We start from the raw sequence: 17,152 nt of genomic DNA, 5'->3' as shown, positions 1-17,152 counted from the left end.
ACCTGCTTATGTAAATATTTTTAAAGTTAACTTCTGGAAGAAACATTGCTCATTAGCTATTGAAAGAAAAAGAATTGAATTGTCATGACTGCTTGATTTTTGTTCGTAGGCCTCGTCAAATGAATTGACTTTTGTTTCTATAAATATCTTGACAGTATACTGATGGAAATTATTGGCCAGAAGTAAATTAATCTTGGTGCTATCAGCTGTACATAGTGTTGGAAGCCAGACAATTGCAAGTGTACTGTGTGTAAAGCCTTTGATGCCTGGTGTAATAGCTTACTGCTGAATCCCCTGTGGAGGTATTATCATTGTATCTCATTAACAATCATAGTATGTAAAATATGCAGCCCATCTAATTATTTTTACTCACATAAAATGATTGCGTTTTTAAATAATTAAACTTGAGTCAGTTCTATTTCCAAATACTTTGTGCTAATTGATTCCAAGATTGTTAATGAAATTCATTGCAACCCCAAAATAATTTGTGATGATAGCTATGATATTTTAATAAAAGGGCTAATGACCATTGAAAGTGTAAATTATAGGACAGCATGACAAAGATGGCACATCAGAAGATGATTGTTCAATGCTGAAGTGTAGTGAAAGGCAAATTCAGACTGAAAACTCCCCAGCAGGCAGTTCTTTAGCCTGATGAGTGAAATGTATAGAAATCAATGTCATCAACCAATGTACAAAACAGCACCAGCAGAAAGCTGAAAGCAAGTTATGTGTCCCTAGATTTTAAGTAAGACTTTTCAAGTGTCTTAGGGAGAGCTTGAGAGTGAAAGGAAAGAAAAATGTTTGTTTAATGTATTTTCTTAAAAACCTAAACCACTTATTCGTATTCAACTGCAACACAGGAATACCAGAAGCAAATGGAAAATTTTGACCAGAATGTTGCTCAAATCACAGCCTGGATGTATCGTGCTGAAATCTTGTTAGATGAATCTGAGAAGCAGAAAGTTGGACAGAAGGAGGAAGTTTTGAAGGTAACATCATCTCAGATTTTTAAATTTTGGATAATTGGTCTTTTCTTACCAAGGTATCAATTTTGTTCCCATTCATAGTTCAAATTTGAATTCCAATTACTTTCAGCAATTTAGAATCTTCCCATTTGCAGTTAAAGTGTGGAGGCAAATGGATGGCATGACATAACATTTGTCATAGCTTGGGCCAGCTTGTACAATCTCCAAGTTTTTACCTCCGAATTTAAGCAAGCAATGCTCCACTGTGCAATACCACTCTCCCATAAACACTGGCATTAACTCGTTCTGTGTGGATGTTCATAACTAAAGAACTGAATGCAGTCCAATCTCTGGAGTTGCATGTGACCAAACACCTAATTAGCATGATGTGGAGGTGCTGGTGTTGGACTGCGGGGGACGTGGTCAGAATCACACAACACCAGGTTATAGTCCAACAGGTTTGTTTGAAACCACAAGCTTTCAGAGTCTCAGTCCTTCTTCAGGTGTTAGTGAGATAGGAAGTATCAGACACAGGATTTATTAATAAAAGATCAAAGGTTCACACCACTGAGGATGTACTAAACAAACCTAAGATGCTGTTAAATCTTTAATCAGTTAGAAGCTTTGAATTGATTAATATGGATATGTAAATCCCCAAATTCCTTTCAAGTCATGGTCCTGAGGGAACTAAAGATTTTATCAATGTAAAGAAGCGGTTACATTTTAGGCCAGACAGTGCATTTTAGATGTGAGGCCTTGCTTAGACTCTGTTTGTGTTTTAGTTTGGAGTCATACTGGTTTTATATCCAAAGCAGGAATTTATAAAGTGCCATATTGACAGATGAGGCAATGGAACTACATCACCTACATTTGCATCAAGAACAAGTAGCTGGAGAAACTTGGCATTACCGCCAGCAATAATCAAGACTCCCCTGGTACCACATTGAAAACGATACCACCTAGGGAAAATCATTTTGTCAACTTGTCTGACCCTTCAACCGGACAAGTCAATTTCTGCCCCACCACCAAAATGGACCCCATTGGTCTTCCAGCAGACAGAGGAATTTATCAGATGAATGAGACTCCAGGAATTCTTCCATGATGTCAACAGCATGCCCAAGGCCAGTGAGACAACCAATGAACCAGATCAATCAACAAGAGAGATTCATGGGGGAGCAGGCAAAGAAAGAGTCAAATTGGATTCCTCCAGAAGACCGTTGCCCAGATCCTAACAGGTGTACTCAAACCATCAGAGAATGCGTGAACATCAGATTTACAGGGAACCCCAAGCTTCTGTTGTGACATCACAGATTCCTTCCAGAAGTTTAGCACCTACGGACCTGTTGAACCAGGAACATTCCTCGTCACAATGGACGTTTTGGTGCTCTGCGCCAGCGTCCCCCACAATGACTTAATCTACACATTCCTGAACACTATGGACAATTTTGCATGGCCAGTCCACCTAGCCTGCACATTTTTGGGCTGTGGGAGGAAACCGGTGCACCTATAGGAAACCCATGCAGACACCGGAAGAATGTGCAAACTCCACACAGACAGTCGTCTGAGAGTGGAATCGACCCCAGGACCCTGGCACTGTGAAGAGCTTTGTGGTACTGATTGTAACAAATAACTCTTTTGACATTTGGCAAAAACAGCATCAGACTCAAACTGTAATCTGAATCTTCGAGGATCCTTCTTACTTTATTCTACGTGAGGATAATCTGTTAATGTGAATAATCTATGTCTTATTTATCAATTTTATGCAGTTCTTTGCCTACCTTTCCATCCTCTGTATTGCTGTGTCCTTCAAATGCATCTTTCTGTCTGTGTATGTATTTCTAGCTCTGACTTTAAGCTATGTATATCTTGCTCATTGGCTGTAGCGTCTGAAGTCGGAACTCAATGACATGAGACTGAAGGTGGATGCGGTGCGTGACCAGGCCCTGGAGCTGATGACAAACCGTGGAGATCACTGCAGGGAGATAGTGGAGCCCAAACTATCAGAGCTTAATCAGAGGTTTGATGCCATCTCACACCGAATCAAAACTGGCAAGGTGGGTAGATCGGTCCATTGAGCAAATCAAGTGCATTTTCATATCAGATCTGGAATTGATGTTTTGAATGCAAACTTTTAACTTGATTTTCAAAAACAAATTAACATTTATTTTAAACTGCCTTTACATAAAGGGGGGTTCATTTCAAACAAGCACTGAAATATTCAGATAATCATCTTTTCTGAATTGTTTGAGAGCTTTCATTGTTACTCGTTGTTATGTTGATTGTCTAATGTTCCAAAAATAATCATAAATCCAAATACCAATTTTAGATCCATCTGCACTTCATTAAACCTTATCATGGACCCATTTTCATTGCACTACTGCTGAAATATTTTTCATTAATCCATGCATGATGATAGTGGTCAAAATTCTGGCCATTTCATTAACCTGTGCATGTTGTGGAAGACTAACTATTAAAATAAATCTTATATTTATTTCACCGGAATGGACATAAACTTGGCATAGTGTTTAAGGATTTCCAGACGAAGCATAAACATTCCTATTAGGTGGGCTGGAAACATCCTCGCTTGATTCTCATCATCATTTTGCGTTAACATTTAGCCTCTTTCTGGCTGTGTGCAGAAATGCAATTTCTGTTCTCTGGTACATTTTCATTTATTTCACATGATCATTACAGTATTTATAACTATTACAATTTTATAGTTAGTATTGTTCCTAACTTGTCATTTTCTGATACAAACCAGTTTTTCATTTGATGTATACAATAATACCAATGTAAAAAAAAGCGTGAACATTTTTACCATGCAGTCAGAGTTTGAATTTGCTAAGAGTTGATCTTGTGATTCAAATGTTTATAGTCTTTATTTATTAAGAGAATATCTGTCGTAAAAAAATATTATCAATTATTATGTCTGTCACAATGGTCACTTGTTTATTGAGACTTTTGAACTGAATAATCAACTTGACAACCTAAGTTTCAAAAGATTTGATGTGAAGGTGAAATACAGGGAGGGGAAACTGAAAGATTCATGATTTAGAAAGTACCTGATCACTTCTGGTACAATGAATTATTTCAAAGTGTGATATCTACTGTTGCATGACAAAAATGCATTACCATCAATTCTGTAGGTTGTAGGAATCCAAAGACATCACTGAGATGAAAATCTGTTTTTAATAGTCTTGGCTGATGAATTGAAGTTACATAAACCATTTAAAATATATTTGATGTTCTTTAAATAGCAGCATATTATTTTACAGCTGCCTGTCTTAATGACCAGATTAGAATCATAGACTACCTACAGTGTGGAAGTGGGGCACTTAGCCCATTCAGTCTGCACCCACCCAAAGAGCATCCCAGCTAGACCCACACACTTAATCCCTCTAACCCTGAGTTTTTCCTGGATAATCCATCTAGTCTGCAGATCCCTGACACTACAGCAATTTAGCATGGCCAATCCACCTACCCTGCTCATCTATGGGCTGTGGAATGAAACCAGAGTATCCGGAGGAAACCCATGCAGACTGTGCAGTGAAGAATGTGCAAACTCCACACAGATATTCACCTGAGGTAGAATTGAACCCAGGTCCCTGGTGCTGTGAGGCAGCAGTACTAACCACTGAGCCACCGTGCCACCATAAGACTTCAGACTGAAGTCTGGTCTTTTACTGAAGCGTGATAGTACTCTCTCAATATCACATTGACTTTTATAATTTCAGTGGTTAAATCAAATTCAAACTTATCAGGGTTTCAACAACTGAACAATACCATTAAGGTAGGAGCAGAAGTAGGCCATTTGGTCAGCGAGTTTTCTCCACCTTCCAAGACGATCATGGCTGAATCTGCTCATTCTCAACTCCACTTTCTTGGCTTTTCCCCATAACTCTTGAGTCCCTTATTGATTAAAAGTCTGTCTATCTTTGCCCTGAGTATACTTAATGACCCAGCCTCGGCAAACACCTCTGGTAAACAACTCCACAGATTTTTCTCTGAGAGGGAAGTCAATTTCTTTCTCATCTCTGTGTTAATTGGTGATAGTTTACTCTGAGATTATGCCTTCTAGTCCTCAACCATACCCCCAAGGGGCAACACCTCTCCAAACCTACCCTGCCTGGCCCTAATAATCTTATTGTTCTAATAAGGTCTCCTCTCATTCTTCCAAACAGAGCACAAGACCAATCTAGTCAGCTTGTCCTCATAAGATAATCTTTCCATACCTGGAATCAAACCAGTGAACCTTCTCTCGACTGTTGGCACTGCCAGTATGTGTTCCCTTGATAAGGGAACCAAATCTGTTCACATTATTTCACTAATGATCTCACTAGTGCGTTATATAGTGAACAAGACTTCCCTATTTGTATATTCCAGTCACTTTGGTGCTGGGGGGGAAAAGCCAATGGTACAGTTGTTTTTCCTATTTCCTGTTGAATTGCGTTTTTGTGTGTGACTTGTGGACTAGGATTCCCAAATCTCTTTGCATTGTATGTTTGTGCACTCTTTTTAAAATTGAGACAGTATTCGGCTCTTCCGTTTTTCCTGTCAACGTGCATCACAACACATTATCTTCCATTTGCCCACTCATTTGCACACTTACTCAACCTATCTGTATCTCTCTCTGTAGATTTTTTGTGTCCTCCCCAATTGTCTTCCTACCTGTTTCTGTGTAGCAGAGCAGGAGTAGATAAACGATCTGTACCCTTGAGTTCAATGGATAATAAAACCAGGCAATACTTATAATGGGCAGTTAGTCTGCTACTGCCTACTACACCAAAATGAAATGCCAAAGCACATGCAAAGACCTTACTACGGTAAAGCAGTCTCCTTTAGAAAAGATAACTGATGCATTTACAGGAACAAAGTTGGTGATGTCAACAATCCAGAATTCAGACAACTTGTTTTGCCAGTGGACATACTGCAAAGTTTAAGCTTGATACCAGTGACATGGTCATGATTCTATTAGATCAGTTACCATGGTTACTATGGCCGAAGAGATAAAAGGTACAGCCTACAGGGATGAATCCCTGAGGCATGGGTATAATAAGTGAAGATATCCAGCCAGACCGACAGATGAGCTGCATATGACCCCATGTGAACTAAACCAATGCCCAACTATACATAGAGTGAAGAAGGACATACTGCCTTCTCTAATCATTAGGGAAGCATTCTCCTGCCAAGGAAATCGCAGGAGATCAACAGCCTTCCAGATAAGCTAAGGACCAACAAGGTCTACAACAAATGATGCCCTATGCCAATGATGTCCATGAGCTAATGGATCTTCCTGCAGAGAAATGACCTTACCTACATGTTCACACTGATGTCAACAGTTCATAAGCAGAACAATTGCCATTCTTCTCAGTCTGAAGCAAGCATATTCTGAGATAATGAGAAACATCCAGACCATCTATATTTGAGAAGACAGAGAGTTGAGCAGGACATTGGGCACTGGACATCTATATTGGGTTAACAATGGGGGTAGAAATGCTTGGGACAGGCGTATCAGGGAACGGTTCTGAAGGAATTAATGTTACACTGAATCCACCCTTCTGTTTATAGAAATATAGAATATTGGAGCAGAAGTAGTCATTTGGCTCTTCCAACTTGCTGCACCCCATTCAATATGATTGTCTCTGACCATCCCGCTCTGTGCCTAACCCTGCTTTCTCCCCATACCCTTTTAGTCGTGGAAGCGGAGTCATTAGTGACATTTAAGCGACTGCTGGACATGCACATGGACAGCAGTGAATTGAGGGGAATGTAGGTTAGGTTATTTTATTTTTGGATTAGGATTATTCCACGGCACAACATCGTGGGCCGAAGGGCCTGTGCTGTGCTGTACTTTTCTATGTTCTATGTTCTAATCCCTTTAGCTCTACATGCTATTTCTATCTCCCTCTTGTTTTGGCCTCAACCACTGTCTGTGACAGAGAATTCCACAGGCTCAGCACTCTCTAGGTGAAAAATTTTTTACACATATAGATCTTAAATGGCCTACTCCATATCTTTAGAATGTAACCCTTGTTGATGGTAATTGGGATCAACCTTTTTGCATTTACCCTCTCCTGTTAGAATTTCAAAGTTTCTATGAGATGCCTTCTCATTCTTCTCAATCCTAGTGAGAAGGTTCTAACTAATCTAGTTTCTCTACAAGCCTTAGTCCTGCCATCCCAAGAAACAGTCAGGTACGACATGCTGTCTGTGGGTAGAGACCAGGAGTGTTGTTCCAGCTTTCACCGGGAGTAGTTTTATTTGTACCAGTTCCCTTACATAATAACACCTGATTGAAACAAAGAAGGATTGGTGGCTGTCTCAAATAACCAACCCCCCCACCGTACCACATACGATAGAGGTACCAAATACCACAAAACAGTGAGAGTGATTGTCAATGAAAATACCAAAGCCAACAGTGCTGAATAAGTTGAGAGATAGTGAGAGCTGCAGATGCTGGAGAATCTGAGATAACAAGGTGTAGAGCTGGATGAACCAAGCAACATCAGAGGAGCAGCAATGCTTGACGTTTTGGGCCTAGATCCTCATTCAGAAATAAGTACTGGGCATCCATTTTCACAGTGAAAGGCACTAGCAGCCTACCAAACTTGGAGAGCCATTGCTAAGGAGAAAGCACTGGGGAATCTGAAAGGTCTGAAGGTGGATCAGTCACCCAGACCAGATGGACTATATCCCAGAGTTCTTAAGGAGGTATCTGAGGAGATTGTGGAGACATTGATGTTCTTTCAGGAATCACTGCATTCAGGAAGGGTCTCAGAGGGATGGAAAATGACAAATGTAACACCCCTGTTGAAGAAGAGAGGGAGGCAGAACACAGGAAACTGTAAATCAGTTTGCCTCACCTTGCTCATTGGTGAAATTTTAGAATCCATTATTAAGGATGAAATTGCGGACTACTTGGAAGTGTGTTGGGAAAATTAGGCTGCGTCAACATGGCTTTGCCTGACAAATCTTTAGAATTCTGAGAGGAGGTAATGAACAAGGAAGACAGAGGAGAGCTGGTGGATGTCTAATTGGATTTCCAGAAGGCTTTTACCAATGTACCGCAAAGGAGGCTGCTAAATGAGATAAGAGCCCATCATGTTCGGGGCAAGGTACTGGCATGGATAGAGGACTGGCTGACTGGCAGAAGACAGAAAGTAGGGATAAAGGCCTCTTTTTCAAGATTGCAGTTGGTGATGAGTGGAGTTCTGCAGGTGTCTGTATTGGGACTACACTATTAACATTATGTATTAATATTCAGAATGAAGGATCTGAGGTCATTATTGCTAAGTTTGCAGATAAAACAAAGATAGGTGGAGGGACAAGTAGTGTTGAGGAAGTTTAGGGAGGCTGCAGTAGGACTTGGACAGGCTGGGAGAGTGGGCAAAGAAGTGGGAGATGGAGTACAATGTGGGAAAGAGTGAGGTTATGCACTGTGATAGAAGGGATAGAGGTGTAGACTAATTTCTAAATAGGGAAAGGCTTCAGAAATCTGAATCACAAAGGTACTTGTGAGAATTCTGAACTACGACTCCCAGGGTTGCATGCAGGTTCAGTTGGCAGTTAGGAAAGCAAATACAATTTAGCCATCATTTCAAGAAGGCTAGGATACAAGAGCAGAGATGTACTGCTCAGGTTTTTAAGGCTGTGATCAGAATATTGTGAAGGATGTGCTGCCATTGGAGGCCTTCAAAGGTAGTCCATTAGAATGATCCTGAGGATGAATGTCTTGCCATATGAGGAACATTTGAGGATTCTGTCTGCACTTGATGGAGTTTAGAAGGATGAGAGGGGATCTGATTGAAACTTGCAGGATACTGAGAGGCCTGGATGAAGTAGACATGGAGAAAATGTTTCCACTAGTGGAAGAGACTATGACCTGAGTGCACAGCCTCAGAATGAAGGAATGTACCTTTAAAGTTTGGAGGAATTTCTTCAGCCAGAGGGTGGTAAATCTGTGCTACTCATTGCCAAGACATTGTGTGTATTTGAGACACTGATAGGTTCTTAATTAGTAAGGGGATCAAGAACTATTGGAAAAGACAGGAGAAAAGTATTGGAAAATATAACCAGCCATGATCAAATGATGGAGCAGACTTGCTGGGCCGAATGGCCTAATTTCTGCACCAGTGTCTTATGGTCAAGTCTGTTCTGCCATTCAATGAGTTTTTAGCTGATCTTGAACTATTTTCATACACCTGTCTTTGGTTTGAATCCCTTCAGACCTTGTGTGGAATTCTGTCGAGCTGAGTTCTATTCTGCCTGAGCTGGACATGAAGAGAGAGTTTTCATGTGAAACCAGTAACCACAATCTCATTTCCTCATGCTCCAGTCAGTTTCACTCGTTCCCTTTCCCCTGACTGACACTTTTTCATCTTGTCCATGGTGCAAAGCATATGGTCATAAAATAAATATTACAGATGTTTGCAAATAGAATTGTGATGTGTGCAAAGAAATGTGAGCTTATTGCCCTTAGTGCCTGCTTTCTGGGCACCTGTGTCTGGTTTAATGAAACTGTGTGGAGTTGACTTTTGTTGGAGTTGGGGGAGAACTCCAGATTGTCTTTGAGGAAAACATGAAGCAGTAGTAGGACAAGAAGGTGTGATCCGCATCCACACCACATTAGTTCGAATGGTTGCTCTCTTTAGGATGGCTGACTAACAGCAAGGTCACTGACACAGTGACAGAAGTGGTTTAGTATACTATGAATAGATATCACAATGCGATGGGAATGATGGCATGATCTAACATTCACATTAGTCATGCACAGAACACAATTGAAACATCTGTACTAATGAGAAATGTACTTATATAGAGCATTAGTATTATTCACAATGGGGACTGTGAAGGTATTTGCAAAATCTACCAACTCAGACAGTAGTCATTCTTGGGTAAAGGGAAACTATTAAAGTCTGTAAGTTACCAGAAATGAAGAGAAAAGTTGTCTCTGTATTTTGCAGAATTCAGCCCATGCAACAAGTCATGAACCAGGAGATGGAACAAAGATCAACTTGAAAATGGATAGCATAATTTTACTCCCCAGGCTGCACCTCGGCAATCCCATTAATCTGTTGAAAAACAGATTGCCAGACTAATATGATATTCTTAACCTCCCTTTGAAAGCTGGTATCCAAATCCAATATGACAACAAATTGCATCAAGTTATTCCGAAGTTTCATCACAAAACTGGGACTTGTTGTGGATACTTGTACGCCACAGTAGAAATTTGACATCAACTATTAGACGGTAGCTCATTCAAAGTTTTGCAAATGCTGATGGAGTTGTCCTCCATTCCATTTAAACACAGACAGCATGGTCTGCGCAAAACCCTATACTGAGTTGGTGTTGGACTCCTCCCTGCTGTTGCAGTTTCAGACTGACTTCCCAGTGCATGAAGCTTTTCACTGTACAACGAGCTAGCATATGCTGTGCTGTCTACAGAATGCTTATGCTTATAAATCAGATGGAACTGTGGAACATAGAGGATTGGATGCAAGGACTCGGTTATTTTCTGTTTATTCAGCCCCATCATTCACCATTACTTGACATCCAGTGATAGTCAAGCATTGTCTACCATGTGATTTAGGATGTGTTATGTGCTTTTGATCTTCTTCTGATTGGCTTCTGTCACCTGCATTACACATCACCACATCCTTCAAGACAGACAAGAGTATGTCATTGAGTGCTTCACAATCTATTTGAGTGATCTACCTGTCATGTTGAACAGTGGATGAGCACAAGCTGACTGTCAGGTGATGTGATGTGAGGCTTACAGCAGTGCAGAGTTTGTGAAGAGGAGGCAAAGCCATGAATGTTCAGCCTTGTTCCTTCCAGAGTAAAGGTCATTGCCAGGTGGACGGTGTTGTTGTGGTTAACTGGTGGTAGCGAGCATTTGAAGATGTCTTCATTGATCTTTTTTGTGTGAGGTAATTGAATTTGTTGTGACACTACACCCAGTTCATTAGAGGCTTGATTTCTGGCATTGACTTCTTTGGCTCACTGTTGTCATTATCTTGAGAGAGTATATCTGAAAGGTCTACTGTGCTCCGATAGTTAACTGCTGTCCTATCTCCACTTTCCTCCATCAACACATGCTGTGCAGTGTCTGACAAATTTAGACTCATTCTTATCAGTGTTATACCATTTTTCCTGATTTCTCACTTCAGATTTCCCTTCTGCAAGATTGTTTCAATTCCAATGTTCCACCCCTTTAAGAGCTTTCAGATCTGCTGAAGAATTGTAATGTTAGGGCTTCGATTGATTTGTGCAATTGATGAATAGTTTCGGAGCAAAGTATTTCGGATGCTGGAATCTGTACTGAAAACAAATTACTGGAGATCACAGTGGGTCAGGCAACATCCATGAAGCGAGAGTCTAGACAACTCTTCATCAGAGCTAAAGTGAAACATGGAAAGGGCAGTATTTCTTGGGGGGTGGTTTTTGAGTACCGGGGCAGAAAGGATGTTGATAGTTCAGATTAAGTGATCAGAATGAGAGAATGGTAGAACAATGGTGTATCTAACTTCCAGACTGGAAAGAACAGACTGTCCCACAGTGGTGGGGGAAAGGGAGAAAGAACATGGTAACAGAGAATGTCATGAGGAAAACAGTGGGTTCACAATTTGAAGGTGTTGAATTCAAAATTGACCCTAGAATGTTGTAAAGTGCCCACTTTGAAGCTGAGATGTTGCTCCTCCAGTTTTCAGTGTGATTTGCTCGAGTATTGAAGCACGTTAAGGACAAGAGGGCAAGCGAACAAGACGCTGTAGTAGTTTGAATTTAGTGTCTAAAATAATCAGCAGGTTGCAACAAATGGTGTGCTTCTGCATTACGATCATGTGTTGTGCACCTCATATGTTATCATGAGCAATCCAATTTAACACCCAAAGGCTATACGAGGTTTCCACCAGACATTACCCTGTGAATGGCCTGAGAATAACATTTAAAAAGAAACTATGAAGGTTATTTGTAAGCCAATGGAAGTTATTCTGTGGTCCAGTTGTAAAGAGATTTAAGATGCGTTCTCAACAGGTCTCAACAGGTTCTCAACAGGTCTCATTTTAAATAAAATACAAGGTAATTTTTAAGTCATGGTTGTTTGAATTTGAAAACAAGATTCAATATCGCAGTTATCTATAAAAATAGAGAATGTCAGAAATACCCAGGTTTGATAACATCCATGGAGGGAGGTATGCTTTTAATGTTTCATGAGTACATCATCAATGTCAAGTGTTTGCTGTCTTTCTTTCACCACGCATGCAGATAAATTTGCTGATTATTTCAGTTCTTCAACATTTGCAGTACATTATGTTCATACCACAAATGCCAACATGTACTTTCTTCTAAATTCCAAAGTTTTTAAATTAAATTTGTGGAAGTGTTTTCTTTTAATTTGCTGATGTGTAATTATAGGAATCCAACAAAGAATTGTATTTTGTTGAAGAATTGGTGTGTGCTGATTTTTTTTTAACAATGTGTAGAAACATTTAATTAATTATACCCGCTACATGTACATCCTTGACTTTTCTTACAACAATTCTTAGTTGTACTTCCTTTTCCTCACATGCTTGCTTTTCAGCAACCAGTGCTAGAGTATGTATCTGTTTCCCCGTATACATTCCTGATGGATCCTGATGAACTGAGAAACCAGAAGAGTTTTCTTGCTGTGCAGCAAAAGGTACAGCAGCAGGTACGATGGCTTAGCAGCTGGTACAGTGGTTGATTAAAGCAAAGTAGAACATCTGCTGAATGGAAGGAATGATAGGCTGGTCCCATGACACCACAGTGTTGCTCACCAGATCTGAAAAGCAACAAAGCTTTGGGTTGATTGACGTCGGGAGTAATTAAGTACGAAAGTTCGAAGAACATCTGTTGTTTTGTTGGGCAGGTGTGAACTCTGCAGCATTTTCTGACGTAATGGCTTAACATTCTGATCATAGCTATCTCAATAAGTGCTGTGGTCTTGTGTTGGTAAACAAAAATATAATTGTGATGGTGATTACTTTCCCTCAAAGACTCCAGTTTTGAAGTTAGGCAATTATAAGATATTTATTCTTTGAATTAGCAGCTTAGTGACTTCAAATTGGTTTCCATTTTTTTTAAAAAACCACCATATATTAAGACAAACCTGACGGTGAGACCTATTCTCAGATTTATTTGAAATCTATTCTAGTCCAATAGTTTTAGAACTGAAATCCACATTCCTTGCTAACTGATATTCGTGTCTGGTTGCTTCCTTATTGATCCTGTGCCCTGAATTAATTTAGTCTAAACAGAGACATTCTGTGACTCATCTGATATACTTGGCATCATCAGATTGCAGTGATAGAAATTATATTTTACTTAATACACTGGAAAACAACATGACAAAAATGGACATATGAATCACAATGTAGTTGTGAAACAGGAATCAAAGTATAGGATTTCTGGGTTGTTCAGACTAGCAAAAGATGAGTAGAAGTGTTCCATAAGGATCAACGTTGTTCATTGCTTATATAACCACTTAGATACTGGAATATGAAGTATAATTTCAAAATTTGTGGCCATCACCAGATTGAACAGTGTCATAAATGCATAGTAATTTATGAAAGTACTGAAATCTCTGAATAAACTCAAGGGAATGTGTAATTGGAAAATTGTCTTTGCTAAAACCAAGTATGACATGATGGATTTCTAGAAGTCAGAACAAACAGGCCATACATTGACTTGAAAATTAGTGCTGAAATGGATAGAGGAGCAGAGGAATCTGGAGTTACAGATATACCAAACAAAAAATAGAGAGAGTCACGCAGGTTATACAAATAGCAAACAAAGCTTTTTAGATGAGTAGAACTGAAAAGCAGAGAAGTTTTCACACTTGGTTAAATCATGTTCTTGGAATTGTGCAAATATTTTGGTTTAGATGTTGTAAAAAAAATGTAGAATCACTGGAAAAGGTGCAGAAACTATTTACTAGAATTATATTATGTGTGAACTAATTGAACAAGTTAGTTTTTTTTTTGGCCCAGAGAAGAGTTGATGAAAGAGGTCTTTAAAATTATGAAGAGATTTAGTATAGAAATTTACATTTGCAGTGGAGATCGGATCTAGGGGTCTCATAACAGTTGCTAATAAATCCAATCAGGAATTGAGGAAAAAATTCCTCCTTCCCGATGGATGGTCAGAAAGTAGAACTCCTCGGATGAGTTGCTGTGAATGGAATATATGCATTTCAGGCAAAACTCAATAAAAACAGAGAGAAAGGAACGGGAGGATCATGGTGAAGAAGGTTAATTGAAAAAGGGTGGGAGGATTCTCAAATGGAGCATAAAAACTGATGTGAATCTATAGAAGTAACTGGCTTATTTCTGTGTTGTAAATGCTGATAATATTTTCATCCAATTCAATCATAATGTTGATATGTTTCAAAAGAAAAATATACATATTGCAAACAAAATAGGATGTCACACTCCAGCAGCATTACGTTAACAGCATGAATACTTTTTCAATTTACAACATGGAAAACTGTAATATTTTGTAAGCGTATTTATTGGCATATAGTATGTGCTCATTTGTGAGCAACGGAGGAAATCTTCCCTTAAGAATCCCACAATAAAGTATTTCATTCTCTGAATGGATGTGTGCCATTGAAGGACTTTCTAAGGCCTTGGTTTTGTTGCAAATTTGGTCATTGAATCAGAATCTGATATTTTTCACTGATTATTTCAATGCAAAGATCTTAAAAACAGATGTAATTCCATTTTTTAAACAGTATTTACTGCTTCTTTTAGAGGTCTGCACCTTTGTGTCTCATGCTTCACAGTCTGTACATGCTGTATCAAAAAACTATACCTGCATCTCATGCTCCTCACTATCTTCTTTTGGTGAAGCTTAAACTTCTAGAAAGTCATCAAAAATCAACTGAGGGACTGAAGGAAACCTACCGACTGACTAGATTATCAACTATTCGTTCATCTCCAACCTTTGGTTTCTCTCGGCATCCCTCTCTTTTTCCTGGCCCATCTCCGGCAAGAAGTCACCAGGTTACAAATTTGATGTGTTCTTTCACAGGGATAGACCTAAGATTTTGAAAATATATTGTGTGGTAAACTAATAAAGACAACTCTTCATTTGGCTACCATTCTGCACTATTCAATCGACTAATTTTCCGGCCAACTGTTTGGAGAAATAATTCTGTCATTCTGAAAACCATTCAAATCGGTTTTCAAAATTCCACTGCTGATGATGGCATCTATCAGTGAGAGACAACCATCCCACCTAATTTACTTTGACTTTAAATTCTCTGAAGTTATTCTTGAAAGATTCTTCGTTACCCTGTAAAATTGTTGAAAGTCACCCAAGGCTTCCTCTACCATTAACCCCGCTACTACCAGTAACAGTAATCATCCCACTGGGTAGAGTATCACCTTCCTATTACAGGATTTACACAACAGCGATCCATTAGAGAATGATGTGGTACTTTGTAAAGAGAATTGTAGTGTGTAATAGATATGAGATATATGTATTTTTTAATAAATCTTTGAAATGCAGCTTGTGTTTGGCACAGAAGGGAAATATCTCTTTGCAGTTGGTGGATTACTGTAGGAAATGTGGTCAAACAGGACTAAAAGTTTGACATCAGTAACAAAACATAACAAGCTCATTGCTTTGTGATTATTGGAATCTTCAATCACAATGCCAAAATCTTTCTTTTTATGATTCATCCAGGACTGAAGTTTCCCAGCAGACGTGTTCACAAATTTAGAAGGAATTGCAACTTAAAAGATGTGCAGAGTTGCCAAAATGTTAATTTGTTACTTAATAAATTTGTGGCTTGATTAAAAATCAGTGTTTCAAACATCAGCTCTTATGTTTTACAAATGTATCCACCGTCTGGGTGTGATGCTGTTCGGAGGGTTGGTGTGGATTTGTTGGGCTGAATCGCCTGTTTCTACACTGCGGGGATTCTATTTTTTTTAAAAGCTCGAATTCAGTTGGGTCATTGTACACCAACTTCATCGTCTTACATAAGAAATTTGGATGAACTCATTTGGATGATGTCATGCTTCAAATTTTAATTCCCAAAATTATTCTTTTCTGTCCTTGTGGATGATGATATTGTTTCTATGTATGCTGATATTAAGAAAGTGGAATTTGCTGTGTTTAGAATGACAGCCAAAACTACTGAAAGAAAAGTCACTAATTCAAGCTTGGTCTTATTTTTTATGGCAAGGCAAATTCTGCCAGAAAGTACAGATGGAAATTCAGATTCAAAGTTGAACTGCAGTTCTGATGCATTCACTTAGTGCTATCCCTGATGAGTTGCTGTGTGCACAGAGCCTAACCTCAGTCTCAACTTTTGCGTGTTTGTATCTTCCATTCTCACATGTTCCCCCTCCCTCTTTGCATTCAAATAGCACTTTGTTAACTTCATGCTTGGCTGGTTGAAGTTAAATTCCTTTCAAACTCTACTAATATGTGTAATGACACTCTCAACAGAGATTAAGATGGGTTTTAGCTTACGCTTTTAGTTTATTATTGCTGATCACACAGGTACAATGTCCAAACAATTTTTAAAATGTACAATATTTCTACATGGTTCTGGAAATATCACACACTGAGTGCACTTGTGAAGCTATTATGATGTTGTAGATAGTGAGCATAATGAGCACAAACGAGGAGCGAGAATGGCTATTTACCCTGGGCCTGCTTTGCCATTCAACAAGACAATGGCTGATCTGATTGTCACCTCAAATATGCATTCCTGTCAACTTTTGGTATGCTTTCACCAGTTTACTTCACAAGAATCTACCTACTTCTGCTTTAAAAATATTCAAGTACTCTGCTTCCTCCTCCTTATCCAGGAAGAAAATTTCAAAGACTTATGACACTCTGAGAGAAAAAAGAAATGCCCATCTTTGCTATAAATGGAGAGCGGTTAATTTAGATGCTCCCATGAGATGATACGTCCTGTCCACATCTACCCTGTCAATACCCCTCAGGATCTTGTCTGATTTAAGTCACCCCGAACTCTTCTAAGTTCCAACAGCTACAAGCTTAGCCTGCCCAGCCCGGGCCCATAAGACACACGCCTCCATTCCAGGTGTCAATTGAATAAACCATCTCTGATTTTCTTCTTCGACAATTATATCCTTCTGTTGCTATTACTCGTCAAGTTGCATCCCAGACTGAATCTGGCTTGA

General features: G+C 39.2%; 1 protein-coding gene across 11 annotated transcripts in view; it reads left to right on the top strand.

The window, feature by feature from the left end:
• Positions 1–17,152, top strand: part of dmd (dystrophin) — a 1,835,475-nt gene that overhangs the window by 935,040 nt on the left and 883,283 nt on the right. For 9 of the 11 annotated variants that reach the window (XM_059650343.1, XM_048540566.2, XM_048540567.2 and 6 more), the window contains 4 exons: positions 864–992; positions 2,852–3,022; positions 12,550–12,660; positions 14,840–14,992. In XM_059650343.1, the coding sequence (XP_059506326.1) occupies positions 864–992; positions 2,852–3,022; positions 12,550–12,660; positions 14,840–14,992 (564 nt within the window). The remainder of the gene's footprint in view (positions 1–863; positions 993–2,851; positions 3,023–12,549; positions 12,661–14,839; positions 14,993–17,152) is intronic. The other 2 variants (XM_059650346.1, XM_059650347.1) reach the window with 1 other exon arrangement.

This window comes from Stegostoma tigrinum, chromosome 12 (genome assembly GCF_030684315.1).
Source record: "Stegostoma tigrinum isolate sSteTig4 chromosome 12, sSteTig4.hap1, whole genome shotgun sequence".
Taxonomy (NCBI): Eukaryota; Metazoa; Chordata; class Chondrichthyes; order Orectolobiformes; family Stegostomatidae; genus Stegostoma; species Stegostoma tigrinum.
The sequence above is the reverse complement of the archived record's forward strand: the minus strand, read 5'-3'. Positions and strand labels throughout refer to the sequence as shown.